Below are 27,715 nucleotides of genomic sequence, written 5' to 3'. Positions count from 1 at the left end.
CTCATACGTATGTTATTAAATACTTAAAACGTCAGAGCATACTAGCTAGATAAGACACATTAAAATGAAACACCTGCCCAACAAAGATGCCAAACATCAGGGTGTGTTTTATTGCATGACGTTTGCATAAGAAAAAATATTATTGAAAACTGTAAGGCATCATGCAATCATCAATAACCTAATTATTAACTGTACACTTAAGATAGGTGGACATATAATCTAAAATTTAAAAACTAGTTCCAAAATAGTACATAAAAATTTAACATGATGAGCTTTTAAACATGGTTCGTATTCGTAGCTTCACATTGTTAAAAAGTGCTTCAAATGTACTGCTGGAAAGTTGTTCTTTATAAATGGCACTGGGGATAATGTCAGATTATAAATTGTATAAACTATTTTTATGGAATTAGAAAGCTAACATTGTGATACTCAAACTTGAATCAGTTTTCAATTTGCACTCAAATTAAGTTGATATAATATTAATAATCTAAAAAAATCTGTTTTCTAACCAACAAAAGTCTTATTGAATTCAAGTTATGCATGTTGAGTGGATCAAATCTCTGAGTAGGCCTGAATGGTGAGACCTGGAACCGATGCAAGTGGTTGTTAATCAATGTACTGTGCCATCCAACGGAAACCTTCTCCGTAACCTTGCCTTTTGAGCACGCTGCACATGAAAACTTCTAAGGGTCGGGCATTCAGTTCTTTCAGAGATACACTGCCCTAGAAGGGAAGACAGACATTATATTATAATGGATGACGTCTTTATGAAATAAAAGCTCCACTTTACAGCTGAATTGCAGCTTCTACATCTCAGAACAAAGGGTGACTGTGCTTAAGCCTCGGGTGTTGGGCAGACAAGTGCCTCAGACACACAAGAAACCTCCTCCTCTCACTCAGTGGGAAAGAGGGGAGTTTGTGAGGCACATAAAAATGAAAACAATCTTTGACTTGGAAAAATTTAAGTTACCCAAGCTGGCTTTACTAATATTGAAGACAAACCTTTCTGAGTAGGTTTATGACTAAACAAGGCATTTCCTAAAAATGGGGAGTTGACTTACTGAAAAGAAGACACCGAAAACAGACTAAAGTCTACCCAAACACCAGAGTCTCCTTCAAAACAGTGCAGTATTTCTCTACTCTGAAAGAAATACATATAAACCAAGGAAATTTTGTTTGTATATTCTGAGATTTTTCTATACCAAGGTCTCTCCCTCATACAAATACTAGTAAAAATTGACTGCAAAAATAACGCATTTTGAAGCTTATTATAGAGTATTATGTTCAGGGGCACGTAGGTGGCTCAGTTGGTTAACCTTCTGCCTTCTGCTCAGGTTATGATCTCAGGGTCCTGGGATTCAGCCCAGCATGGGGCTCCCTGCTCAGCAGGGAGCCTGCTTCCTCCCCACCCCTCTCTGCCTACTTGTGATCTCTCTCTCTGTCAAATAAATAAATAAAATCTTAAAAAAAGAAAAAAATCCCCCAACACTCCTATGTTCAAATTTACATTTTAATTTTTTAGCTCTGATGAACTCAGGGTCTAAATACACTATTGGAATGCTAAACATTTAAGTATATTATTTGGGGGCTAATTCTGAAAATCTATGACAAATAAAACTGAAAGTTTTCATTTGGTTTCCCACAAGCATGAGTTCTGACATTCTTGTTATCCCCAAGAAAAGGTTTCATTCAGTGGTAGAAAGAAAACACGTAAAGACATTTAAAGACCCAAATGTACAAATGAGTTTTTATGAAAAAAAAAAAAAAATAATGGGCATATGTAGTTGGACAACAGTAATTTATTTTATTTATTTATTTTTTTAAAGATATTTTTTATTTATTTGACAGAGAGAGAGAGGTCACAAGTAGGCAGAGAGGGAGGAGGAAGCAGGCTCCCTGCCGAGCAGAGAGCCCGATGCGGGGCTCAATCCCAGGACCCTGGGATCATGACCTGAGCTGAAGGCAGAGGCTTTAACCCACTGAGCCACCCAGGTGCCCCTGGACAACAGTAATTTAAAAAGACATTTTGTTGAATACTTGAAACTAACATTACATATCAATTATACCTCAAAAAAAAAAAAAAAGGCAGACCGCCAGTTGGACTAATCACCATGATTACTGTTAGTGCTAATATTGGAATTAAACTATTTCAGAAGATAAAAATAAATAAGACATTGAACTGAAAGACCTTTACACTGTCAAATGAAATATTCACACTAGTCAAAAAAAAAAAAAACTGTTTTATTTACCTTTCCTGTTGTCTGACCATATAAACCAAACATCTCTCGTAACCTCTCTTCACTGATGGCTTCAGGTCTGTCAATCTTATTCCCAAGAATCAGTATAGGCACATTAGCAATGGTTTCATCTGTCATTAGTGACTGAAACAAAACAAAATGAAAGACAAGATGTTGATATGAAACTATCTGAAGAGCTCCTTATGACAAGATACCAATGAGTATCAAGGACTCATTCTCTACCATAGCATGTCAGTCCTGCCAAATTTCATTGGCAAACTTTTTGTACATTTGAAAGTAAGATCAGGGGTGCTTGGCTGGCTCAGTCAGTAGAACCTGCAATTCTTAATCTGAGCTTTGTGAGTTTTAGCTCCAAGCTGGGTGGAGAGAGGAGTTAAAAACAAACCAAAAAAAAAAAACCTTGAAAACACACAAAAAAGTGAGCTCAAAGAAACTGTAAGCTCCTTGTGTAAATGCTCAACTCTGCTGCTCGCTCTGTGAATCACTAAAGGACTCTAAAACAAATACCTTGAAGCTGAGCAGACCTGGTTTCAATTCTAGTTCTACTGCTTATGAATTGTGAGATCTTGGACAAATAAGCCTCAATGAAGCTCAAAGAGAATTTGGAATAGTAGCACCTACCTTATGGAGTTGATTTGGGAATTAAATGATGTAATATACACGTGCCTGGCACAAAGTAGGTAGTCAGGAAATGCCTGACCCTGTTCCATGACCACAGAACCTACCTGGACTTTGCCACATGAACAATTATTTGCCTGCTCTGGGCAGAGGCACAGTCAGGTCAAATCACTGCTTCCTCTGTGGTCCCAGATCAAGCCCTGGCCTTCCTGGCTGATCCTGAGCCACTTTATGAAGCATCTGACCTGGGAGAGGGGGAAGAGTAGTGCCTACACATGCCTCCACTCACTCATAGAAGTGGTGATTAAGATAGCATGTTATACCATTTCCAGGTTCCGGCCAACTCCTGAAGAAAATGGCATCTAGGATGACCCAGGGACTCAAGACCAAGGCACTCCAGGTATGCCGCAGACATGAAATATACTACAAAGGTACGCTGCACACAGTGAGCTTAGGTCTTCAGGAAGAAAGTCTGTGCTAGTATGTCCTCAATAGCTACAATTACTTCAAGCTACTGTCTCTGTGTTCTAAGCAGAGTTAACCACTGAGCTCCATAAATTGCCAGGAGTTGTTATCAGAGACGAAAGAAAAGCTGCACTCTGATACTTAGATCTCCAACCTATTTCTTCAAGCTTACCAGAGTGATTCAGCTACGTTTAGTTTTAGTTAACTTACATCAAGTTCTTCTTTTGATTCTAACAGCCTTTCATGGTCTGCACAATCCACCAGAAATACAATGCCATTGATAGCAGGAAGGTAGTTTTTCCACACTCTTCGAGCTAACAAAAACAATCAGGAGTTAGATTTTATTTGCCGGTCAAACCTAGCAGATGGTTTGATGGAAGAGTCCAACAAGAAATCAAGTTTAATTATCCCTTAGCTGCTACCACTTCACTATATGTTCAGGTTCATCTTTAACCCAGGGTTGCCAAATTTTTCCAGAGGACCAAGGAAGGCTTTCCTTGATGTGAGCAAGTCAAATATTTTACTCTGCTCCACTTCTCCCAAGTTAGAAGTGGAATTATTATTTGCTACCAATGGACAATGATGCACGTTAAGTTCACTGGATGACTGCCACTATTTTTAAAATTTATTTATATGCAGTATTCATTTTCTGACATTTCAAGTTTAGCAGTTATTTTGCCACTGATAAATTCGGAGTCAGTGAAAGAAGGAAATTAGTAGGTACAGATTTGTTAAGTTAAAATAATATAAGCAAACTGTTATAACAGAAATTAACAGAAGTCAACAAAACTTTTAGGGTAATTTTTCTATGACATTATTTTTAGAGAAGTTTTAGGGGTGCCTTAGGGGTAAGCAACTTTTTACTGACTTCAGTTTTATATCTTAAAAACAACACAGAAATTGAGTCTCAGACTCCATTAGGTTCCAATTCTCTCTAACCATTGTATTCTGGAGTATTTCATATATATTTCAAACAATTATAATGTCTCAAATGTGCATTCACTAGCCACAATCACCAAAATCTTTTCAACTATTTGTCACAGGATCTTTAGAATGCCCACCAACTTTGTAATATTCACTATTTATGAGTTACCATGTGCTGGGTACTGTCATGTCTTTTGGGGGGCATAAGAAATAAACTTTAGTTCCTGAAAGTTTAGTAGAGGAGATAACACAGTCTTTTCCAAATTTGTAGACATTTACACAAATGCACTAAGCACCATGGAAATATAATTAAGAGCATTCCCAGGTGAGAGTGGGAGGTAGCCACACTGGGCCCTGAAGGTGGGTTACTTGTGTGCAGATGGGGATGGCATGAGCAAAAGCACAGAGAGGAAGAATACCAAGAGGGTTTTGTTTGGTTGGAGAACAGAGAATAGAAAAGGGAACAGGGGAAAATAAAGACTCAAAAAATAAACTGGGATCAGATTATAGAGATCCCAAATGCCAGGTCAACGAGTTTGGCTTCCATTTTGTAGGTCAGCCATTGAAAGTTTTTAATACAGAGCAGTAACATCATAACATGATTATGACAATCGGTGAAATGTGGATTGGAGCAGAGGACAGAGGCTAAATTTAGGTTACATGCTTTACACCAAAAGCAATTAAGACTTAAACTGACCAGGAGTATCATGAAAATCACTTTGGTTTAAAGCTTATCTGGTGGTAACAATTCTTAAATTTTAAGTGTACTCTGCCTTCCTTGAACAGAACAAGATTTCATGAACTGGAAACTAATGGCCACATTTTTATTAAACTAAAATAGAGCAACTATAAGAGTAATAGAATCTTACCTTGCACATGTCCACCCAAATCAAAAGTTGTAAAGGTCATGCCAGCAATGGTTAGTTCTTCTGAAGCTAAATAACAATATGACAAGAAAATCATGTATTCTTACAACAAGAAAATCAGATATCCATTCATGGTATATATTGCTAGTTAATGTTTGATTAACTGCAAATAAGTTCAAATCAAACATTTAGGCACTAATACAAGAATCTGTTGTAATTAGATATACTTCAATTTATACTGACAACATAACACAAGTCATGATAATATTCTAATATTCACTAACCTCCACAAATCCAACATTTTTTTTCCTTCTCTCTTTCTCCTGCTGAAAATATTAACTATTCATTATTTGCTGTGAATTCAAGTAACTGCTCCAACCTAATAATTTTTTCTATAATTCATCTTAGATGATAACCAGGGAAATTTTCTCTCATGGCTGTCATATTACCAAGTGACAACAGTCTTTAATGATAAACATGGTTGCAATAAAAATTTTTGCTATGTCTTTCAAATTTTTTTCTGCTCCCTCTCTCCATTCCTCTTCTAGGACTTCAAGTATAGGCTGGCTAGACTGCTTTGTTTTTTTTTTTAAGATTTTATTCATCTACTTGATGGACAGAGATCACAAGTACGCAGAGAGGCAGGCAGAGAGAAAGAGGGAAGCAGGCCCCCCGCTGAGCAGAGTGCCTGAAGCGGAGCTCGATCCCAGGACCCTGGGATCATGACCTGAGCCAAAGGCAGAGGCTTTAACCCACTGAGCCACCCAGACGCCCTAGACTGCTTCGTATTTTCCCGCAAGTCACTGAGTATCTGTTCATTTCACTTTTCTCTGTGCTTCATTTTATACAGTTTCTATTATGTTGACTTAAGTTCACTGGTCCTTGCTTCTGCAGTACTGGCATTATTTTGTTGTTAATCCTATGGAGTGAAAATTTCACTTCAGTTACTATATTTTTTTCATTTGTAGACGTTTCCACTTGGTTCTGTCTTGTATCTTCCATTTCTTTCCTCATTCTTTTCATGTTTTCCTTCAGTCCGTGAGCACATTCATCACAGCTCTTTTCGCATCCTCATCTACTAATTCCATGATCTTAGTCACTTCTGGGTCTATCACTACTGATTGATTTTTCTCCTGGTTTTGGGTCACACTTTACTGCTTCTTTGATGTCTAGTCATTTTTTACTTGATGCTGGATTTCACTGTATTCCTTTGAAGTGAGGTGGACTTTGTGCTGGTAGACAGTTACAACTGCTTGCAGATCAGTAAGTTTTGTTAGGTTACAGTTGTCTTTACTTTACCGGTACTTCTGCCCCATTACTAAGGTATGGCCCTTCTGGAGTCTCTAGTGAATGCCAGGTCTCTCCTTTGTAGCTGGTGGGAATATGAATGATTCCTGGGTGCATGTGAGCTCTGAGAATTATTTGGTTAACAGCTCTGCTACAATTATTCTTTCTCCAGAAGTTGTTTTTTAATAGGCCAAGGGGAGTTTTACCCTATGCACATGGATTGGTACTTAGCCATGAACCTTTCTGCAGTTTTTTGTCTGTAGAGCTCCTTCCTCTCCGGTATTGTGCCAAGCAACTTCTCGTCACCTCAGTCTCTGTCTCAACTCAGCAAGGCTACTGGGTTATGTTTGGATTTCTTCTCCCTGCACCATGGTCTGAAGATTATCTCTGTGGTAAAACTTGAATAAAGAAAGGTTTGCGGGGCGCCTGGGTGGCTCAGTGGGTTAAGCTGCTGCCTTCGGCTCAGGTCGTGATCTCAGGGTCCTGGGATCGGGTCCCGCGTCGGGCTCTCTGCTCAGTGGGGAGCCTGCTTCCCTCTCTCTCTCTCTGCCTGCCTCTCTGCCTACTTGTGATCTCTCTCTGTCAAATAAATAAATAGAATCTTAAAAAAAAAAAAAAGAAAGGTTTGCTTTCCTTCTCTCAGGAATCATAGTCCTGTGTTAGGTACTGTCCAGTTCTGAAAACAGTTGTAGTATATATGTTTGTCCAGTTTTCTAGCTGCTTACAGTGGGATAATTCCAGATGCTCTTACTGCCCCAGAGCAAAAGCAGAAGTCCCCTACAATTACAATGAAAGGTTCAGTATAATTTTAACTATCCATTATATTGCTGAGGCCCCAGAGTAGTTTCTTATTAAAAATTCTTTATGTAGCCTCCCAGCTGAATAAACCAATACAATTCGTGTTCCAAGTGTGTTCCTTTCCATAAGGTAAATATAATGCTTGGATTATATTTACTTGGGAAATTACCTTTATGGTTACAATCCCTAATATACTAATATACTCCCTACTTTATAAAATGTCCCAGTTTGAGTAAGACACAGAAAACTTTTAATATCCCAGGGAGTTTGCCCTTTCCCACTCACTGTCCACTCCCAGGAGTAATCTGAATTCTATCATCACAGGTTTGCTGCGCCTGTTCTAGAATTTCATATAAATGATACCATACAGTATGTAACTTTTGTGATCATCTTCTTCCAAGCATCATAATATATACTGTATATAACAGTTATTCCTATTTCTTATTGAATAGAATTTCATCATTTATTCTTTTGGTGGGGATGAGTATCTGCGCTGTTTCCAGTTTGGGGCTATAACAAAGCAAGCTGGTATAAACATTCTTGTACAAGGATTTCAGCGAATACATATTTTCATTTCTTCTTGATAAATACTTAGCAATGGAACTGTCAGATCATAGGGTAGATACATATTACCTTTATCATATATGTTCTTAATTAATGAAAAATGTTAAGATAAAATGAACAAGAACGGCAGGAAAGTTGAGATGGCAACTCTTTTGTGCCACTGCTTTCACTCCTCGTACTTTGAACAATGTGTGACATAAAGTAGGTGTCAATAAATATTTGATGAATAAAGGAGAGCAACATCAAAAATATAAAAATGGGGGTGCCTGGCCGGCTCACTTCATACAGCATGCAACTCTTGTTCTCAGGGTTATACACTGAAGCCCCATATTGGGTGGTACAGATTACTTAAAATCTTAAAAAAAATTTTTTTTAACTGACTTAGACCTAATATAATACCACACCACTCTGTAGTCTCTTCCAACTGTTTTTGCATACAATTTATATACTCAATTTCACAATTATCATTTTTTCTTTAATAGTATTCTTGTATCAGAATCTTATTTGCCAAGCTCCACTCTTATCCTAATATAAAAAAAAGATGTATCAATTTTATGAAATCTTCCTTTTCCAACTAAGAGTTTTATCGATAAAATAGTACTTTGCTTTTGTTGTTCTCCTTCCTTGTTCTCTGTATATTTACTGAATTAAATAACTATCATATTATTATCTACTTTCTGGTCCAGTGCTCAATTTCATACTCATTATTTAAATCTATACTCATTATTTCATAATTAATCTGTGATTAGCTTGTTTTTGAACTAGATGTTTAAAAAAATAAAATTAGAGGCACCGGGTGGCTCAGGGCATGATCAGAGGGTCCTGAGATCGAGCCCCACATCGGGCTCTCTGCTGAGCAGGGAGCCTGTTTCCCCTCTCTCTCTGCCCGCCTCTCTGCCTACTTGTGATCTCTGTCTGTCAAATAAATAAATAAAATATTTTTAAAAAATTAAAAAACAAGGGGCGCCTGGGTGGCTCAGTGGGTTAAAGCCTCTGCCTTCGGCTCAGGTCATGATCCCAGGGTCCTGGGATCGAGCCCCGAATCAGGCTTTCTGCTCAGCAGGGAGCCTGCTTCCCTTCCTCTCTCTCTGCCTGCTTCTCTGCCTACTTGTGATCTCTGTCAAAATAAATAAATAAAATCTTAAAAAAATTTTAAAAAACAAAACAAAACTTTATGTCTACTTGACTCATAGTCTTTTCAAGTGACAGAAGGTCACAGGTATTTAAGTTAGGCTTCTATCCTAATAATTTTGTCACTTTAGCATCAACTTTACTTTCTCAAATAGTACCATAATAAAACCTTATATACTTACTGGATGGTATGTAGTAAGTGATTTACAGAGTCATTGTTAATGTCATTCAGGCAGTCTTTCTTAAAGAAACCACAGTAAATTATTTTTCAAACTGTTCTAAAACTTTCTATAAATGTATCTGTATGTGCCCTGTTTTTTTGGAATAATTCTATGGTCTTTATAACAGATACTTTGTTGAGGTTTCTCAGAGTAGAGAACTGACTGGTTAATAAATTGAGAGTCACTAGCAAAGTGTAAGACTATAATCTGTCCACTGAATAATGATTAGAAGTACAGTTTTAAAACTTGAAAGAAATTTAGGTTATCTAAACAAGGTAACAATGACTATTTATAGCCTAAGCAGTATCTGGTTGGAAAGACCTCAATCATGTTAAAATCCCTGAGACAGTAACTTTAATTCCTCTAGCTGAAGAAGGGTGTACTAACTGAAAAAAAGCTATGTATATTATTTTAAGATCTAAGTGTACTTCTTGGAAGTGGAGTGGGTTAGCTATGATTTATTATACTATTTTAAGAATAGATCATATCACCTGATCATAATACACCAAAAAACACCGAAAGACAAAAAAAATTTTGGTTAGTGCCTATGAACTGGTATCACTTGATAAAGTAACATGTTGTACATGGGAATATACTTACTGGGATGTAACGTTGGGACATGTTGTCCAAGTCTGTCATCTTTTAGCATGTGTAGTAATGTTGTTTTTCCTGCATTATCCAATCCAAGAAATACCAATTTACCGGTTTTCTTATATAATCCTGCAGAGTAAGAGCTATGATTAGTCAAAATTCTATCTGACACAGATTATCCAAGCAAAAGACTTCAAATAATAGTATAACATTTACATAAGGAAAATATAATTTGAACTTGTAAGATTTTATAAATTGGCTTGAATAAGCTTGAATTTCTAGTCTATTTTTTGTTTTGAAGAGCTATTCTAAATCCGTCGTGATTTGCAAGTTCAGGTCATTTTTTTTTTTTTTTTTTTAAGATTTTGTTCATTCATTTGACAGACAGAGAGAGCTAGCTAGGGATAGCACAAGCAGGGGGAGCAGTAGGCAGAGGGATCTGACCGTGATCACAGGCTCATGACCTGAGCTGAAGGCAGATGCTCAATGGACTGAGCCTCCCAGGTACCCCTCAAATCATTTCAAAACTAAACTCTGTCCCAGTCATTGAATGTGTTACCTAAACCTGTCTCAATACCACAATGCTGATTCCCTTGACAAGTCAGGGATAAATAGCAATGTTCTCTATTAGAGAAATACTCATAACATACTTGACATCATGTATTTATGAAGCTGGACCAAAAGGAAAATTAAAGAAATTTTTACGGTTGACAAAAAATTAAGCACTTATGACAATAAAAACCATAGTGAGTTTTTTCAATAAAAAGTTTAGGTCACTGTCAAATTTCCCTGAGAATATGGTTAAACTATTCACAGAATTGCCGAAAACTAAAGCAATAACAAAAAAAAACAAGCACATAATTTAGATGTATCAACCAATACTGATAGAGGAAGTGACAGGAAAAAGAGCACTGACCAATTTATAAGAGATTGGCATTTACTGTGAAATTCAAAATTGAGCTTTATTATTTTTTTTTAAAGGTTTTTTTTCCAGAGGAGTTTTAGGTTTACAACAAAACTGATGGGACAGTACAGAGATTTCCAGTATCACTCACCAAAATGATACATTTTTAACCAATGATGAACCTATACTGATACATCATAATCACCCAGAGTTACCTTAGGGCTCGGCTCACTCTTAGTTTGTATATTCTGTGTTTTGACAGACATATAAGAACATACATCCATTATTATAATATCATACAAAGTATTTTCACTGCCCTAAAAATCCTGTATGTTCTGCCTGTTCATCCCACCCTTCCCCCACTGCCTGGCAACCACTCATCTTTTTAGTCTCCGTATTTCTGCCTTTTTGCCTTGCCAGAATGTCATATAGTTGAAATCAGACAGTATGTAGCCTTTTGAGATTGGTTTCTTTTACTTAGTAATGTGCATTTCAGCTTCCTCCATGTCTTTTCATGGCTTGATAGCTCATTTCTTTTTGGTGCTGAATAATACTCCATTGTCTAGATGAACCAGTTTAGTTCTCTGTTCACCTACTGTAGGATACCTTGGTTGCTTCCACGTTTTGGCAATTACAAATGAAGCTGCTATAAAACATCAGTGTGCAGGTTCACGTGTAGATCTAAGCTCTAAACTCCTCTGGGTAAATACCAAGGAGCACAACTGCTAGACTGTATGGTAAGAGTATGTCTAGTTTTATAAGAAATCACCCAATCTTCCAAAGTGTCTGTACCACTTTGCAGTCCCAGCAGTGAATGAAAGTTCTTGCTGATCCACATCCTTGTCAGCATCTGTTACTGTCAATGTCTAGCTTTTGAACATTCTAATAGGGTATGTGGTAATATTGAACTTTATGTTTCATGTGTTTGTCTCACACCCATGGGATTACATGAGCACTGGGGACATAGTAGCAATTCCAAAAATATTTACTCAGCCAATAAATGAACTTTTAAAGACATAAGGCATTGTAATTCAGGTTACCCATTTAAATAAGTTCATGCCAAAATAATACCCAATTCTTTACTCACATTGAAGCTTAAGAAGTAAATTGTTTTAAGTCCTAATCTTTTTTTTTTTTTTTTTTAAGTCCTAATCTTTTGATAACTCAGTGACCAAGAGTTCTGATCCTAAGAGGAAGACTGTCTTCCATATTTACTTGAGCTGGGATACTACATTTCTTATTTAATCATGAATTGTGACTAATACATTTTTATACATTTGTATTTCTTTTTTTTTTTTTTTAAGATTTTATTTATTTATTAGAGAGAGCAAAAGCAGAGGGAGGGGCAGAGGGAGAGGGAGAAGCAGACTCCCCACTGAGCAAGGAGCCTGATGCGGGACACCATCCTAGGACCCTGGGATCATGATCTGAGCCAAAGTCAGACGCTTAACAAACTGAACCATCTAGGCACCCTGACATTTCTATTTCTTAAAATGTTTCTAAACAGATTGTTTCTAACCAGCGCAATCACAATCAGTCTTACCATCCTTTTAAGTAGTACAAGTGCACTGGATAAGATTCCAAAAGGGAATACCTACAACGTTTCAACTTTAATCTTTAAAGTGGGTTGGACTAAATCCTTATCTTGTGACAGGCACTATTAAGCAAGCTGTTACACATTATGTAATCCTCAAAACAACTCTTTTAAGTAAATACTATTATCCTCTTTTTTACAGAGGGGAACAAAGGCTTAAAGTTAACTTGCTCAAATGCTGAAGTTAGATGTAAGATTTGAAACCACACCTGATGCCAGAGCTTTGGTTCATTTCATTTCTCTACACTGCCTCCCACTGTTAGCCCTATTAACCTCTTGCTCCTGCTTATGAGGCAATTTATTTTGCTTTTTCAACATAGTTCAGCAGACATTAATTTTTCTATAAACTGAGATATAGATACCAAGCTGTTACAACCTGGGTTATCCCAGTATGATGAAGTTTAAAATGTTTATTTCTGACCCAGCTGTTGCAAATATGTAACAAAATATTTCAATCTGATAAAAATATTTAAGAGTTCTTGAGAGGTAATGTAGAGAGATCTGATATTTGACCTGTAGTAGAGTGACATTATAAAATGTGAGGAATTTTATTTTAAAAAGAAAAAAAAAAACCCAAACCTTGATTTTAAAAAATGTGCAAACATTGAGGTCTAAATAAGAAATTAAAATAGACTGACAAAATTTGATCTTACATTTTTGTCCTTTTAATACATAGTAATCAAACAAAATGTGTGTTTTCCAAACAAAATTTATTTCCTTTGTTAAAATTATGTTTATGGAAAAAGAGCCATTTATATAGAAGATGATAATTCATAAGTATGGTTGTGGCCAGTGAGGAATTATGTTGACAACTCTGTAATTACATGAAATGCTTCTCTTTGTTCCAGTTCAAGATGATGATTACATGGAGACTAAACTTAGGGCACGATTTGAAAATAGAAGACCAGAAATATCTTCATTAATTACTACAATAATAAAATTGTATACATTGGAACAGAGAAGTTAATCAAAAGCTTTTTTCACTGGAAAATGTGAGAAGTTGAGAGTGTAAGTAAGAGAATGAGATGCTAAAATTTTTCCTCTTTAAAATCTAGAAGAGAGGAAAATCACTAGTCAGATTTGCTGGGTATACAAGTCTTATTTAGCAGATTATATGCTGCCAGTTATGATATACAAGGTACTTTATGGAACGTGCATTTTATAGTAACAAAAATAAAGCAGAGAATTCCTGTGAGTATTAAATGAGATAAAGTATCTAAAGCACTTAGGTAAACTGGCTAATCAAAGGTAGCTACTCCTGTAAATAATATTCCTATCAATAACCTTAAGGGGTAGGAATTATTTTTAATTTACAGATAAGGAAACTAAGGTTAAGGTGGAAAAAGTAATTTGCCCAAGACTACATAATTTACAAGTGACACAATGAGTAACTACATTTGTATGATTTCTAAGCTCACATTCACAACTACTGGGTTATAATATAAAGAGGCTCTAGACAAATAAGCACTTTTATTTAAGTAGGATTAAATGGGATAACAATAAAGAACAAAGAGCCGACATACCTAAAAACTGTAGCACACTGCTGAAACCACTGTAAATCCAGTCAAATATGAAGGACATATCCAAATCTTACAGGGTCTGGAAAAGAAAGTGTTTGAATTCAGTAGTCACCATTTAACAACATTAAACATGAACTCTGAGTAAATAATCCTACAAGAACCTTACTATAAGGAGTTAGCCATTCATATCCAGGGTGGTCTTTTTTTTTTTTTAATATTTTATTTATTTATTTGACAGAGAGAGAGAGAGAAATCACAAGTAAGCAGAGCAGAGAGCCTGATGCCAGGCTCAATCCCAGGATGCTGAGATCATGACCTGAGCCGAAGGCAGAGGCTCAACCCACTGAGCCACCTAGGTGCCTGTATCTGGGGTGGTCTAATCTGATATATACTGATGCATTTTAAAAAAAAAGGCCATTAAAATACAAACTAGTGGGGTGCCTGCCTGGCTTAATTGGTAGAACATTCAACTCTTAATCTCAGGATCCTGAGTTCAAGCCCCACGTGGGCTGTAGAGCTTACTTTAAAAAAAAAAAGGAGGTGGGCGGGTGGACGTCGTTAAGTGTCTGCCTTTGGTTTGGGTCATGATCCCAGGGTCCTGGGATGGAGTCTCTCATCAGGCTCCTTGCTCCTCAGAGAGCCTGCTTCTCCCCCTGCTTGTTCCTCCTCTCTCTCTTTCTCTGACGAATACAAAAAATCTTGAAAAAAAAGAAAAAGAAAGAAAAAGTAAAAGTTCTTTCCATTTTTAAAAAACCCACCAAAAAAAAAGTGACTAAAAAAAAAAAACAAAAACAAAAAACTAGAGACCATTACTTGCCAATCAGAGGGGCAAACACGAAAATGAAGTGTAACAGCCAGAACTGGAAAAAATGTGGTAAGGCAGTTAGTGGTAATATAAATTGGTACATATCTTTTTAACAACTAATTCAGCAGTAATAAATGTTATACTGTTTGACCCAAAAATGTTTATTTATTTATTTATTTAAGATAGGCTTTAACTCACAACCCTGAGATCAAGACCTGAGCTTGAGATGAAGAGTGGGATGCTTAACCAACTGACCCCCCCAGAAATCTCCCCAAGAATTCTACTTTTAGAAATTGTCCTAAATACAGACAATCTTTATGTATAAAAGATGTGCATCAAAGCATTATGTAAGAAAAATTTTGGAAATAATCTATATTCAACAGTAACTTAAATGAAGTATATATGGTCTATGAAATTCGTACCAAAACCTTGGAGTGGGGGAAGGAAGAGCAAAGAGAAAGAGATGAAACAAGGAAATTTATGATAATTAAGTAAGTTTTCCAAGTCTGATTATACCTATGTGGAGTAAAAACCCACTTTCTGTTACTTCTGGTCTTTTATAGCAGATGATAATAGGTGGCAAATTTTGGGGTCTATCATCTTTCTGCATTTTTCAAATATTAATCATATTACTAAATGTTAAAAAAACATTTTCTTAAATCACAGTAGAAAATGCAGAGCATAGTTTCATTTAGCATTTACTTGACATGGCTTGATAACTAATAAAGCTAATATGGAAAGAAAAGGGAAAAAAGCCTGGAGAAATGAAAGATCACATACACAAAAATACATTTTCAGATCAACAAAGTTCATTTTCTTTTTTTTTTAATCTTTTTTTTTTAAGATTTTATTTATTTATTTGACAGAGAGAGATCACAAGTAGGCAGAGAGGCAGGCAGAGAGAGAGGAGGAAACAGGCTCCCCACGGAGCAGAGAGCCGGACGCGGGGTACGATCCCAGGACCTTGACACCATGACCCGAGCCGAAGGCAGAGGCTTTAACCCACTGAGCCACCCAGGCGCCCCCAAAGTTCATTTTCTAGAGCTAAACAAAACCCAGGCCCAAACTTGGGCCAAGTCCTACCAATTTGAAAAGTTCTGCTATCTTTGACATTCTTTAGACAAGTGTGACACACAACACTTCTTTCTTTTTTTTTTTAAGATTTTATTTATTTATATGACAGAAGCACAGCATGAGAAGGAACACAAGCAGGGGGAGTGGGGGAGAGAGAGAAACAGGCTTCCCGCTGAGCAGGGAGCCCCAAGCAGGACTCGATCCCAGGACCCTGCGATCATGACCTGAGCTGACCTGAGCTGTCGGCAGATGCTTAACAACTGAGCCACCCAGGTGTTCCACAACACTGCTTTTTTTTTTTCTTTTTTTTTTTTTAAACACTGCTTTCTTTAACCATTTCCATCAGTGGGCTGCCAACCTTGATCCAGGCAGGCCCACCAAACTCAGAATTGCTAGATGATAAGGTGTTAGGAGATTACATTGCATTGAAAGTGAGAGACAAAAGAGACACCTACCTCCAGTTTAGGAGGCCTAGCAGTATTTATTAGGATATTCCCTGGATCCAGGTAATAGCCTCTCCCCTCTTCCATCCCCTTACTTTAACTCGCAAGAGCAAAATTCTGTTCTTGCAACCAGTCCATTCCTGACTGAGAGTGACTCACAAATTATGACGTTTCATGTGTCAGTAGCACAAGAATGAGAACTAGAAGAGCCACAAATATATACAAAAATCCAGGGATGCATGTGTGGCTCAGTTGGTTAAGCACCTGCCTTTGGCTCAGGTCACAATCTCAGCATCCTGGGATCCGGTCCCATATCTGGCTCCTTGCTCAGCAGGGAGCCTGCTTCTCCCTCTGCCTGCTGAGCCCCCTGCTTGTGCACACATGCGCTCTCTCTCTCTGACATAATAAATAAAATCTTAAACCCCAAAACTCTCTCCTTTGGCCCCTCACCACCGCTTGCTTGCTCTCTCTCTAAAATAAATAAATAAATCTTTTTAAAAAATCCAGTACCTTAGAAATTCTTATTTTACTCAAGTTAAAAATTATATCTCATTCATTATTATTCTTCTAGGTCACGTAGAAATTTGAAACTTGTAGTCACAGAAAATATATAAGTGACTTATCTTTCCTGAAGATTTTTAGGTAAGATGTTTATTTTTCAAATAGAATCATAATTTTTACTGCAGGAAATCAAATAAAGCAGCAGTGGTATATTAAGACATTTTATTTAATTCTAATGATTACTAAATTCATATTATGTCCAAGATCCTGAGCTAGATACCATACAGGATACAAATATGATAATAAACATGGCTCTTTCTCTTGAAAAGGTTATAGTCTAGAGAGGTAAGTTAGCTACACAAATGTAATTCAACGAAAAATGTTAAAACTGAATAGGATATTATCTAGGATGGTAACAACTTACCCTACAGAATTTCAAAACTTATACAAACACAAAGAAAAAAAACTGCCCATACTGAAAATCTTAAGCTATAAGGGGATTAATAAACCTAACAGTGGAAAATCAGAATAAAAGAATTAATGCAGTAGGAAGGGGTATGGTATGCTCACAAATGACTTTATGTTCTGTATAGAAAAAGAGAAAACCAGTCCTCCTTGTCTCTACATCCACAGTCCTATTTCCACAGTTCTACAAAGGCAACAAATTGTACTAAGGAAAGGTTTCTTGGATGATGTTCAGCCTGAATCTTGAAGATTAAGTAAGAGTTTGCTAAGTGGTTGTTGGTTGTTATTCTATGTGCAGAGGTATGAAACGAAGTGAGGACAGCAAAAACTCAGGTACTGTGATGGGACAGGTTAGGGGGCTGGAAACAGCGTTAGTCAACAGATGGTCACAAGTGAGGCATAAGTCAGAATGAGGAACAAATCTGAGACTAAATTTAGGCGTTTGGTCTCATGCTTGCTACCTGAAACATTTGGACCTAAGAAACAATACTGAATCAGTCTTTCAATTTAACAAAGCAAAGCTCACAAGAAGTAGCAGCTACCCCTATAAGCATTATGATTTGCTGAAAGGTTAAAAACAAGAGCTACAGAGCCAGGACTTTACCACTGACCTTAGACAAGTTATTTCCATTTCCTTACCTGTAAACTGGGGACAATAACAGCTGCCTGAGATGGCTGTGAAGATTAAATCCATTACTACACACAAAGCACTTAGCAGCTGGCATGGAAGAAGCATTCAGCGTTAGCTGCTCTATTTCTCCTACCATGTGGCCCACAGGACCAGGAACTTTGTGGATGTCACCACTAAATACCCCAACAACCTTTCAAACTAAATATTATATTATTTTTATTTTTATTTTTAAGTAGGCTTCATGCCCAATGTGGGGCTTGAACTCAGGACCCCAAGATGAAGAGTCGCATGCTCTACTGACTGGGCCCCAAAGTAAATACATTACTGTTCCATTTTAGAGAAGAAGAAACTGAAGTTACAATAACTAAATTTCAAGTATTAGGGATTGTCACATTCAAGTTCCAAACATGGGTCTTTCTGATTTCCAGGTCCATTCCCTTTCTCTTACATTGCAGTGGCTTTATGACAGTTTTAAAGGCTTAGATTTTCTTTCTTTCTTTTTTTTTTTAAAGATTTTTATTTATTTATTTGACACAGAGGGGCTCCTGGGTGGCTCAGTGGGGTAAAGCCTCAGCCTTCAGCTCAGGTCATGATCTCAGGGTCCTGGGATCCAGTCCCACATCCCCACATCGGGCTCCCTGCTCAGCAGGGAGTCTGCTTCTCCCTCTCTCTCTCTTCGGCCAGCCACTTCCCCTGCTTGTTCTCTCTTTCTCTCTCTGTCAAATAAGATTTTTTTTTTTTTTTTTTGACAGAGATCACAGGTAGACAGAAAGGCAGGCAGAGAGAGAGGGGGAAGCAGGCTCCCCGCCGAGCAGAGAGCCGATGATGCGGGGTAAGTAATTAACTGTGTGACCTTAGAACAAGCTACAGTTTCTTTTGCAAACTGTCGCAGGGTGTAGTGAAGATCAAGTGAGATAAAAGGCACAAAATAAGTATTTAATACCTGGCCGCTGTTATTATGGAGAGTAAGACAGAAGGTCAATAGCTAGAGGCAGTAAGGAAAGATTCCTCTTTCGAAAAGTTTGAAATGAATGACAGAAATGGGATTTTCTTCTTAAGGAAGGGTAAGTATGTTGATAAGGAGCTAGCAGAAAGGGAGAGGTTAAAGATGAGAGAGAAAGGAAAGGAAGGAATTAAGCAAAAGGGGCAAAGTCTTATGAAAAGCCAGGGCTGAGAGCGCGTCTGCTCTAAGAGTAGAAGGAAGGAGAGCCAGGAACATACAGTGGAGGTTGCAGGAATCCAACAACAAAAGTGAAGAACGAGTACAGAGACTTTTCTGAGGAGCAGAGTGAAGATTCAAATAGCTACTGTGGGGAAAAGATCAAGTTAAAGGACTGCTAAAAAGAGCCAAGTGCTTGATTGGGGCTGAAAAACATTCACAGCTCTGCCCATCTGCATGGATTTCCAACCTCCCCTGCTGCCCTCACCTCCCAGTGAGGATCAGCTTTACAGAACATGGAGTGAACAGGGATTAGGACCTGAAAAAAGACAAGGGGAAAAGGAATTTGAGAGTACTAGTGAGGGGCTGAAGTGGTATGATCAAAAGTTCAGGCTGTGGGGACGCCTGGGTGGCTCAGTTGGTTAAGCAGCTGCCTTCGGCTCGGGTCATGATCCCAGAGTCCTGGGATCGAGTCCCACATCGGGCTCCTTGCTCAGCAGGGAGCCTGCTTCTGCCTCTCTGTCTGCCTGTGCTCACTCTCTCTGACAAATAAATAAAATCTTTAAAAAAAAAAAAGTTCAGGCTGTGTGAGTAAAGGTATAAAGGCAGATAGTATATAGGGATAAACTTGGGAGCAAAGGCAGGCTTCTCACAGAAGAGAACTAAGAGAACAGGGGGGGAAATCTGATCAAAAAGCAACTATAGACATAGTCATAGTAAAAAGGGCGAGAAAAGTGAAAGATGGAGCAGAACTGTAACAGCCAACTGGAGGAGAATGCCGCATTCAGAAATTCAAGAGCATCAGGTCTGGGTGGTGGCAAGTTCCAAGGCCTGGCTCTGGCACACACAGATGAAGAAAACTGGAGTGAAAGAAAGGGGAAGCCAGGATACATGGTATACTGTCCACACTGACAGCAAAATCACCTGGAAGAACGGAGAGCTAGAGAGAGCAAGATTGTGAATCAAGTGACAAAGTCCTTGAAAGGGTGCCTGGCTGGTTCAGTGACTCTTGATCTTGGGGTCATAAGTTTGAACCCCATGTTGAGAGCAAAATTTACTAAAAAAGGAATTCCTCACTGAAGATGACTGTTAGAAGGTGAAAGCTATGAGACTGACAGAGAGTAGAATAGGGTAAGCCTTGAAAGAAAAATGACTTTGCATAAAGATGGTCCAAATTTGCTGTTATAAAATTTGCCCCTAGAGAAATAATTTATTAACACATATGGGGAAACTCTGCTTTAGAAGATAATGAGATACTAATATTTCTATAAAGTTGTGGTTTCTAAGGACCTTAAAACAAGGTAGCAAGCATTAGTCATTTTAAAGTAGAAATAAAAATGCCCAACTAAGAATAAAGTTACTTAGCCACAGATATCTGAGCCCTGAGAAGAGGTTACACAACACCATGAATACACTATTAGACATGTGAAGAGCAAAGGTCAAGAATAAGGAAACATATACACGTCAGCAGATTTATTTATTGCATGAACAACGAACAGGAAAAGTGCCTATACAGATTAGAAAAGTGATCTACTCCAGTAACACGAAAATCAGCACTTAGGAGTAGAATCGAGCAGAAGCTCTCAAATTACAAATAACTGCTTAAAGCCTTCTCCCATTAAACTTAAATGAATGATTACATTTACATGAAATGTCCTGAACATGTAAGTTCTCAGACTAAGTTAGTGGTTGTCAGACAAGGGAGGTAAGGGGAAACTGGGAGTGACTGCTAATAGGTAGTGGATTTCTTTTTGGGTGATGAAAATGTTCTGGAATAGATAGTGGTGATGGTTGCATAACACTGTGAATATACTAAAAACACTGAATTGTATACTTTTTTTTTAATTGTATACTTTAAGAGGATAAATTTATGGTATGTGAACTATCAATAAAGCTTAAATAAAGCTTTATTTAAAAAATAAAGACTGAGGGTTGCTGGGGGAGTAGGGGCAAGGGATAGGGTGGCTGGGTTATGGACACTGGGGGGGTATGTGCTATGGTGAGTTCTGTGAAATGTGTAAGACTGATGATTCACAGACCTGTACCCCGGGGCAAATAATACATTATATGTCAAAAAAATAATTAAAAAAAACAGAAGTAAAAATAAAAGTGCCAGTGATCTAAAAAGGCAAATAGAACACCAGAGTAACATTACAGAAACAATACATTATTAATTTGGGGAAGCAAAGGTTGGTAAAGCTATGGTGCAAGTGAGTTCCTATCCTAGAATTTTAAAAATCTGGATCTAATATGCATCTTTTGAAATACTATTATTTTTTTCTGGGAAAGACAATCTTTCTGCGCTCCAGTTTTTTCTTACCTATAATAGGAATATTATCTGCCTCACAGAGTTTTAAGAATAATTAATTATGATAATGTACCTGAAAAACATTTTGAATACTACACAATGTAAAGTGGCATTAACTCATTCCGACTAAATTAACTGAAATTCAAAACAAATTTTTTAACAATTTTTTTTAAGTAATCTCTACACCCAGCATGGAGTTTGAACTCATAACCGTAAGATAAAGAGTTGTACACTCTATAAACTGAACCAGGTGCCTCCTCAAAAGCATAAACTCTAAATGCCAATTTTCAAGTTAACTTCAACATTAACAAGAATATGGAAAAACTTCAATATTTTTTTTTATTTAAGATTTTATTTATTTATTTGACAGAGATCACAAGTAGGCAGAGAGGCAGGCAGAGAGAGAGAGGGAAGCAGACTCCCTGCTGAGCAGAGAGCCCGATGTGGGGGCGCTCGATCCCAGGTCCCCAGGATCATGACCTGAGCCGAAGGCAGAGGCTTTAACCCACTGAGCCACCCAGGTGCCCAAAACTTCAGTATTTTAAAATGAAAAAAATTTTTGAGAGAGAGAGAAAAAAGGTGGGGGGAGAAAGGGGAGGGGGAATCTTAAGCAGGCTCCATGCCCAGAGCTAAGCCTGACTCGGGGCTCTCTCTCACAACCCTGAGATCATGACCTGAGCAGAAATCAAGAGTCAGATGCTTACCCGACTGAGCCCCCCAGGTGCCCCGATATGAAGAAGTTTTTAATGATACTTTTCATGAATAACTTCACTTTAAATATTAACAACATTGTCACTGTCACCAGAGAAGATACTAGAATAATTTCCTTCAACTCTAGGTGAAGATATTTACTAGAAAAGATTAATCATAATTTTCTATACAACTTCATCGGGTTTATGATGAAAATGTGCATAAATTCCATAAGATCAGTAAAATACCTGTAAGCTAATTCAGAAATTATGCACACTTCTCTTTCAAATTCAAATAGGACTAGATATATGAGCCCAAACTCTGCTTGACCATGTTTTATAGAATTTCAGTAAGGCCCTGTGCATTACCAAGGACGAAAAGTAATAATGTTAAATGTTTCGAGACAGTGCTGCCCTTATAAATATTCTCCCCTAAAATTCTTAAGATTTTTCTTTCTATAGCCTTTAAAGTTTTGAAACAGTGATGCAAATACAAAACTCAAGAAAACATTTTATGATTGAATGCATAGCAATCATAGTAGGGGAATTAGACCTTTGCATTCATGTAATCAACAAAAAATACAAACTCTTTTTTTTTCTTCAAATTTTTATTTAAATTCTAGTGAGTTAACATGCAGTGCATATTGGTTGCAGGAGAATTCAGTGGCTCGTCACTTACAAAAGAAATATTTCAAACGTGTAATTTTAAAGGTTTTTGCTTAGTAATGTTTTGCAGAGAAATCATTTAAATGAGTATCAGCCAAGTACACTCAAAGAGGGTGGAAAAGTCATCATTACTACAGAATTCTGACTTATAAACTTCAAACAATGTGCCAGTGATTTTCATTTCTGACAGCCTAATCTTTTGTCTCAGTTCCTGCTTGAAGTGCAAGGAAAGGGTGGTTAAAATGTACTTTTTTCAACTGCTTATCTTTGTAATTATTAACAATGCTTCTCTAACATTTCTAAAACAAAGTCAAAATATTCCTTTTCTGGGGTGCCTGGGTGGCTCAGTGGGTTAAGCCTCTGCCTTCAGCTCAGGTCATGATCTCAGGGTCCTGGGATTGAGCCCCGAATCAGGGTCTCTGCTTAGCAGGGAGCCTACTTCCCTCTCTCTCTCTCTCTGCCTGCCTTTCTGTCTACTTGTGATCTCTGCGTGTCAAATAAATTAAAAAAAAAAAAAAAGGAAAGAAAAAAAAGAAAATGCCACTGAACTATAAGATTAGTTAAGTTCCAAATATCTTGGTAATCAATGTAAATCCTCAAAACAGTATTAGAGGGGTGCCTGGGCGGCTCAGTGGGTTAAAGCCTCTGCCTTCTGCTCGGGTCATGATCTCAGGGTCCTGAGATCGAGCCCCACATCGGGCTCTCTGCTCAGCAGGGAGCCTGCTTCCTCCTCTCTCTCTGCCTGCCTCTCTGCCTACTTGTGATCTCTCTCTGTCAAATAAATAAATAAATTCTTTAAAAAATAAAGTATCAGATATACATTGCTTTACTATGTCAGCACCACAATTACTGACAAATTATTAATTTTCCCTTATTCCTCATCTGTAAAATAGAGATGATATCATTACCTTCCTTAATGAATTGTGTGAATGGCTAGTACCTCACACATAGGAGACAGTAAATGTTTCCTTTTCTTTCATACTCTTTTTTTAAAAAAAGATTTTATTTTATTGAGGTAGAAAGAGAGAGGGTGCGCCCGAGCCAGGGGGAGAAGCAGAGGGAGAAGCAGACTCCCCACTGAGCAAGGAGCCCTTGCCCTACTCAATCCCAGGACCCTGAGATCATGAGCAGACGCTTAACCGAATGAACCACCCAGTTGCCCCTTCTTTCATCCTCTAAACTGGTATTTTAACACTGAACCTAGGATATTCTTCAGAGTAAGACCTGTGGTAATGCTGAGCTTGACAGATAAATATGCAAATAATACTACTTTTAATTTTTCAAGTTAAAAGAATTCCCTCACCTCGTTTTGCCCAAGTGTACCAAATACCTTAAGTACCTAATGAGTTTGGCTTTTTGGGCCAGTGTGGTCAGAGTTTCAGCTGTTGTCAAAACAAATCTCTATGCTGTTCAAAAATCTTGGAACAATTTATAAATCATTAGTTTCCCCCCAACCAGTTGATCTTTTCTCCCACTCACCTGGGACTTGGGCTATGGCCAAACGTTAACTTCTACTAGTAAGGAAGCTCACTTTGCCAGCACACTAACTGGGAGAACTGAAAACACCGCGTCACAGGGTCCCGAGCTGTCAATGATCCCTGCCGCCTTCACCTGATCATGTGAAGAAACTGAGGCTGAGGGGAAGGAAGGGCTTATCTGCGCCTTACAGTCAGCTTTCTTTCCTCAAATGACACCGTTTGACAGCAGCAGGTGCACTATCCAGAGGACTCTAAGAGCGACCACCGCAGAGCAGGAAAAGAACCCGTTCCCCTTAGTGCTGCCTGACTCCGGAGAGGAAAGCAGGGACCCCTTTCTCTCTTGGCCACAACCGGGGGCCCCGGTGGGCTCAGGCCCGAAAAGTGCACTTTCTCTGCGATCCACAGCTGCCGCCTGCCGGTTCTACCGGGGGAAGAGACCGCCACTCACCTGCGAATGGAGAGATCGCAATTCCCCACCTGGAGTCCGCCCTACAACCTTCTAGTTCGAACTGCAAAGCGCGATGGCTGCCGAGGTCCCAGCTCCCGTCAGCTCCTTCCGGGCCGGGGGGTGCTTCCCTCCCGATGGTCCGCAGGGCCATCGTTCCACGAGCCCAAAGTTCCGCCTCCTCGCGGTTCCCCCGCCAACACCTAGGCTGAGCGCGTCTGAGGGCTGGAGCCAACTTCGTCTCCCCGTGTTGGTCAGAAAGGGCTTCAGAGGTCCGAGGGCCTAGGCAGAGAAGCAAACGCGAGTCTGTAGCTTGGGAAAATTATAACATCCGTTTTAAAAAATACATTTTTGAAAAATGTATTTTTTTAAAGTACACCTGTTTCTTGAATTCACAAGTAATTTTACAAAACGTAATTATGTGCCAGATAATGGGTTGGATGCTAGGTTTTGAGCTTTAAACAAGACTGTCCTGACTCTGCTGGTCTTTATTGGTGGATTAACGTTATCTTCCTTAAATGTGTTTAAATAAGAATATTTGAGTGCCTTGAATGGAAGTGTGAGGCTCTCAAGATTGCTCGCAAGCCTGGTTTCGAGGTCATAGGGACAGAAGAAGGAGCCGTTTGGGGTTAAAGAATGGGTTATTCGGGCGCCTGGGTGGCTCAGTGGGTTAAAGCCTCTGCCTTCGGCTCAGGTCATGATCCCAAGGTCCTGGGATCAAGCCTCGCATCGGGCTCTCTGCTCGGCAGGGAGCCTGCTTCCTCCTCTCTCTGCCTGCCTCTCTGCCTACTTGTGATCTCTGTCTGTCAAATAAATAAATAAAATCTTTAAAAAAAAAAAAAAAAAAGAATGGGTTATTCAATAGAAGAAAATTCTATGAATTCCTCTGCTGGATCTCCCCCTTTCTGCTGCAGCCTCAGAAAATGCCTTAGCCCATGTGTCTTCCCTTCACATTTGCCATTTCTTCTGCTAGAACAAATTTTCTAAACCTCTCCTCTCCACCTCCCTATGTCATCTATACTCTTCAGGTCTCAGCACAGAGACCTCTCATCAAAATCTCCTTCCCAGGGGTGCCTGGGTGGCTCCTTCGATTACGCTTCTCACCCTTGATTTCAGCTCAGGTCATCATCTCAGGGTTTGAGATCCAGCCCCACGTATGGTTCCGTGCTTAGTGGGGAGTCTGCTTGAGATTCTCTCCCTCCCCTTACCCCTCTACTCCTCCTGCCCACCCCCAGGTCTCCCTCTCTCTCAAATAAATATGTAAATAAATAAAAATTTTTTGGTGTGATTTTATTTATGTATTTGACAGAGAAAGAAACCGCAAGAGCAGGAATATGAGTAGGGAGAGTGGGAGAGGGAAAACAACCTTCCGCACGAGCAGGGAATATGATGTGGGGGGCTCAATCCTAGGACCCTGGGATCACAACCCCAGTGGAAGGCAGACACTTAACAACTGAGCCACCCAGGAGCTCCTAATCAAATAAAATCTTAAAAATCAAAAAACAAAACTCCCTCCCAAAATTGGTTTCCCCAGCAACTGTAAAATTAGCCTATTATCATTCAAGTTACCTTATAATTGTCCAAGTAAATACGTGATTGTTTGTGTAGAGTCTCTCCCAATAGACATTCTGTAAGCTTCCTAAGGTCAGGAACCACATCTACCTTTTCCTCTCTTGAACCTGTTTTCAGTGCTTGGCATATCATAGGTGTTCAATATAAATCAGCAAGTGATCCATTCATAAATGAAAGACTCCTACGTACTTTTTAAAAAGGGTTTTATGGGTGCCTGGGTTTCTCATTGGGTTAAGCCTCTGCCTGGGGCTCCAGTCATGATCTCAGGGTCCTGGGATCGAGGCCCACATCGGGCTCCCTGCTCAGCGGGGAGCCTGCTTCCTCCTCTCTCTGCCTACTTGTGATCTCTCTTTTTCTGTCAAATAAATAAATAAAATCTTTTTTAAAAATTAAAGATTTGATTTATTTGACAGAGAGCAAGAGAGCACAAGCAGGGTGTCCCAATGCAGGGCTCAATCCCAGGACCCTGGGATCATGACCTGTGCTGAAGGCAGTCGCTTAACCTGCTGAGCCACCCAGGCATCCCTCCTAGGTACATTTTTGTCTTCAAGGGATTGAAGAATTTCCCTAAAGTCCATTGATCTGAGTTAGAGGAACTTGTTTTTCCAGTCTGGGTTCCCTTCTACTCTCCTTTCCACTTGCCTACTCTTGAATCCTGTTTGATTTCTTTAAAATTAATAAAAGGAAATCTCATTTAAAATGGAGTCAGGAGGGGTGCCTGGCTGGCTCAGTCAGTGGAGGATGGGACTCTGTCTTGAGATCATGAGTTGGAGCCCAATGTTGGGTATAGAAATCACTTAAATAAATAAATCCTTGGGGCGTCTGGGTGGCTCGGTGGGTTAAAGCCTCTGCCTTCAGCTCAGGTCATGATCCCAGGGTCCTGGGATCGAGCCCTGCATCTGGCTCTCAGCTCAGCAGGGAGCCTGCTTCCTCCTCTCTCTCTGCGTGATTCTCTGCCTACTTGTGATCTCTGTCTGTCAAATAAATGAATAAAATCTCTTTAAAAAAAAAATCCTAACACACACACACACACACATATATTAAATAAATGAATCATAATAAAATCTTAAAAAATAATCTTAATCTTAAAGATCTTTAAAAAATAAATTTTAATCAATCTTAAAATTTTATATATATACCTAAATATATATATATATATATATATATATATATATATATATATATATATATACTGGAGTCAGGAGCCAGAAATGGAAGCTCTTATACCCTACCACTCTTCCTCCATTGCAGACCCCTCCATTGCATTCCCCATATGAAAAAGACTGTATTTACCTCTGTAGCAGGAGGAAAGAATTTCTTTGTCCAGCAACAGCTCAGCCAATGAGAGATTGTCACAACTGAGCCAATGAAAAGCCGCTACACTTAGAGCTCCCAGTTTATTCTGAGAGGTGTTTTGTTTATAACAAAGGCCTCTCAACTTAGCCATTCCTCTATAAAGAGTGGTCCCCTCCCATGTTCTCTAGACTTGCAAAGCCCTAAGCTGTGTGTCTGGAAATGCAATTTTCTGCTATTTCAGAATAAACTTTTTTTCCCAGTAAGATAACTGACAGTTTAATTTTTAAGGTTAACAGGTTTTTGTTTTTGTTTTGTTTTATTTCAGTTGTAGAGAGACAAAGAGAGCAAATAAGCTGGGGACGGCCAAAGGGAGAAGGAGAGAGAGAATTCCAAGCAGGCTCCATGCTCATGATCACACCCCCAACATGGGGTTCCATCCCAT

The 27,715-nt window shown here is 38.7% G+C and overlaps 1 protein-coding gene across 1 annotated transcript; it reads right to left on the bottom strand.

The window, feature by feature from the left end:
- Window positions 1–87: 87 nt before the first annotated feature.
- Window positions 88–24,523, bottom strand: SAR1B (secretion associated Ras related GTPase 1B). The gene is made up of 7 exons (XM_080804162.1): window positions 24,409–24,523; window positions 13,745–13,820; window positions 9,733–9,852; window positions 5,135–5,200; window positions 3,552–3,655; window positions 2,250–2,381; window positions 88–723 (listed from the first exon to the last, which is right to left on the bottom strand). Exons 2-7 carry the CDS (start codon window positions 13,800–13,802, stop codon window positions 607–609), a joined length of 597 nt encoding a protein of 198 aa, XP_080660288.1. The 5' UTR covers window positions 13,803–13,820; window positions 24,409–24,523; the 3' UTR covers window positions 88–606.
- Window positions 24,524–27,715: the final 3,192 nt, after the last annotated feature.

Source organism: Martes martes, assembly GCF_963455335.1.
Source record: "Martes martes genome assembly, chromosome: 5".
Taxonomy (NCBI): domain Eukaryota; kingdom Metazoa; phylum Chordata; class Mammalia; order Carnivora; family Mustelidae; genus Martes; species Martes martes.
Note: the sequence above shows the minus strand (reverse complement) of the source record. Positions and strands in the feature narration are given on the sequence as shown.

Coding starts and splice junctions, on each gene's coding strand:
- SAR1B (XM_080804162.1), bottom strand. CDS start 13,802: ATGTCCTTCATATTTGACTGGATTTACAGTGGTTTCAGCAGTGTGCTA. Junction 9,853..13,744: donor CAGTGTGCTACAGTTTTTAG/GTATGTCGGCTC, acceptor CTTACTCTGCAG/GATTATATAAGAAAACCGGT. Junction 5,201..9,732: donor TGTCCCAACGTTACATCCCA/GTAAGTATATTC, acceptor ATTGTTATTTAG/CTTCAGAAGAACTAACCATT.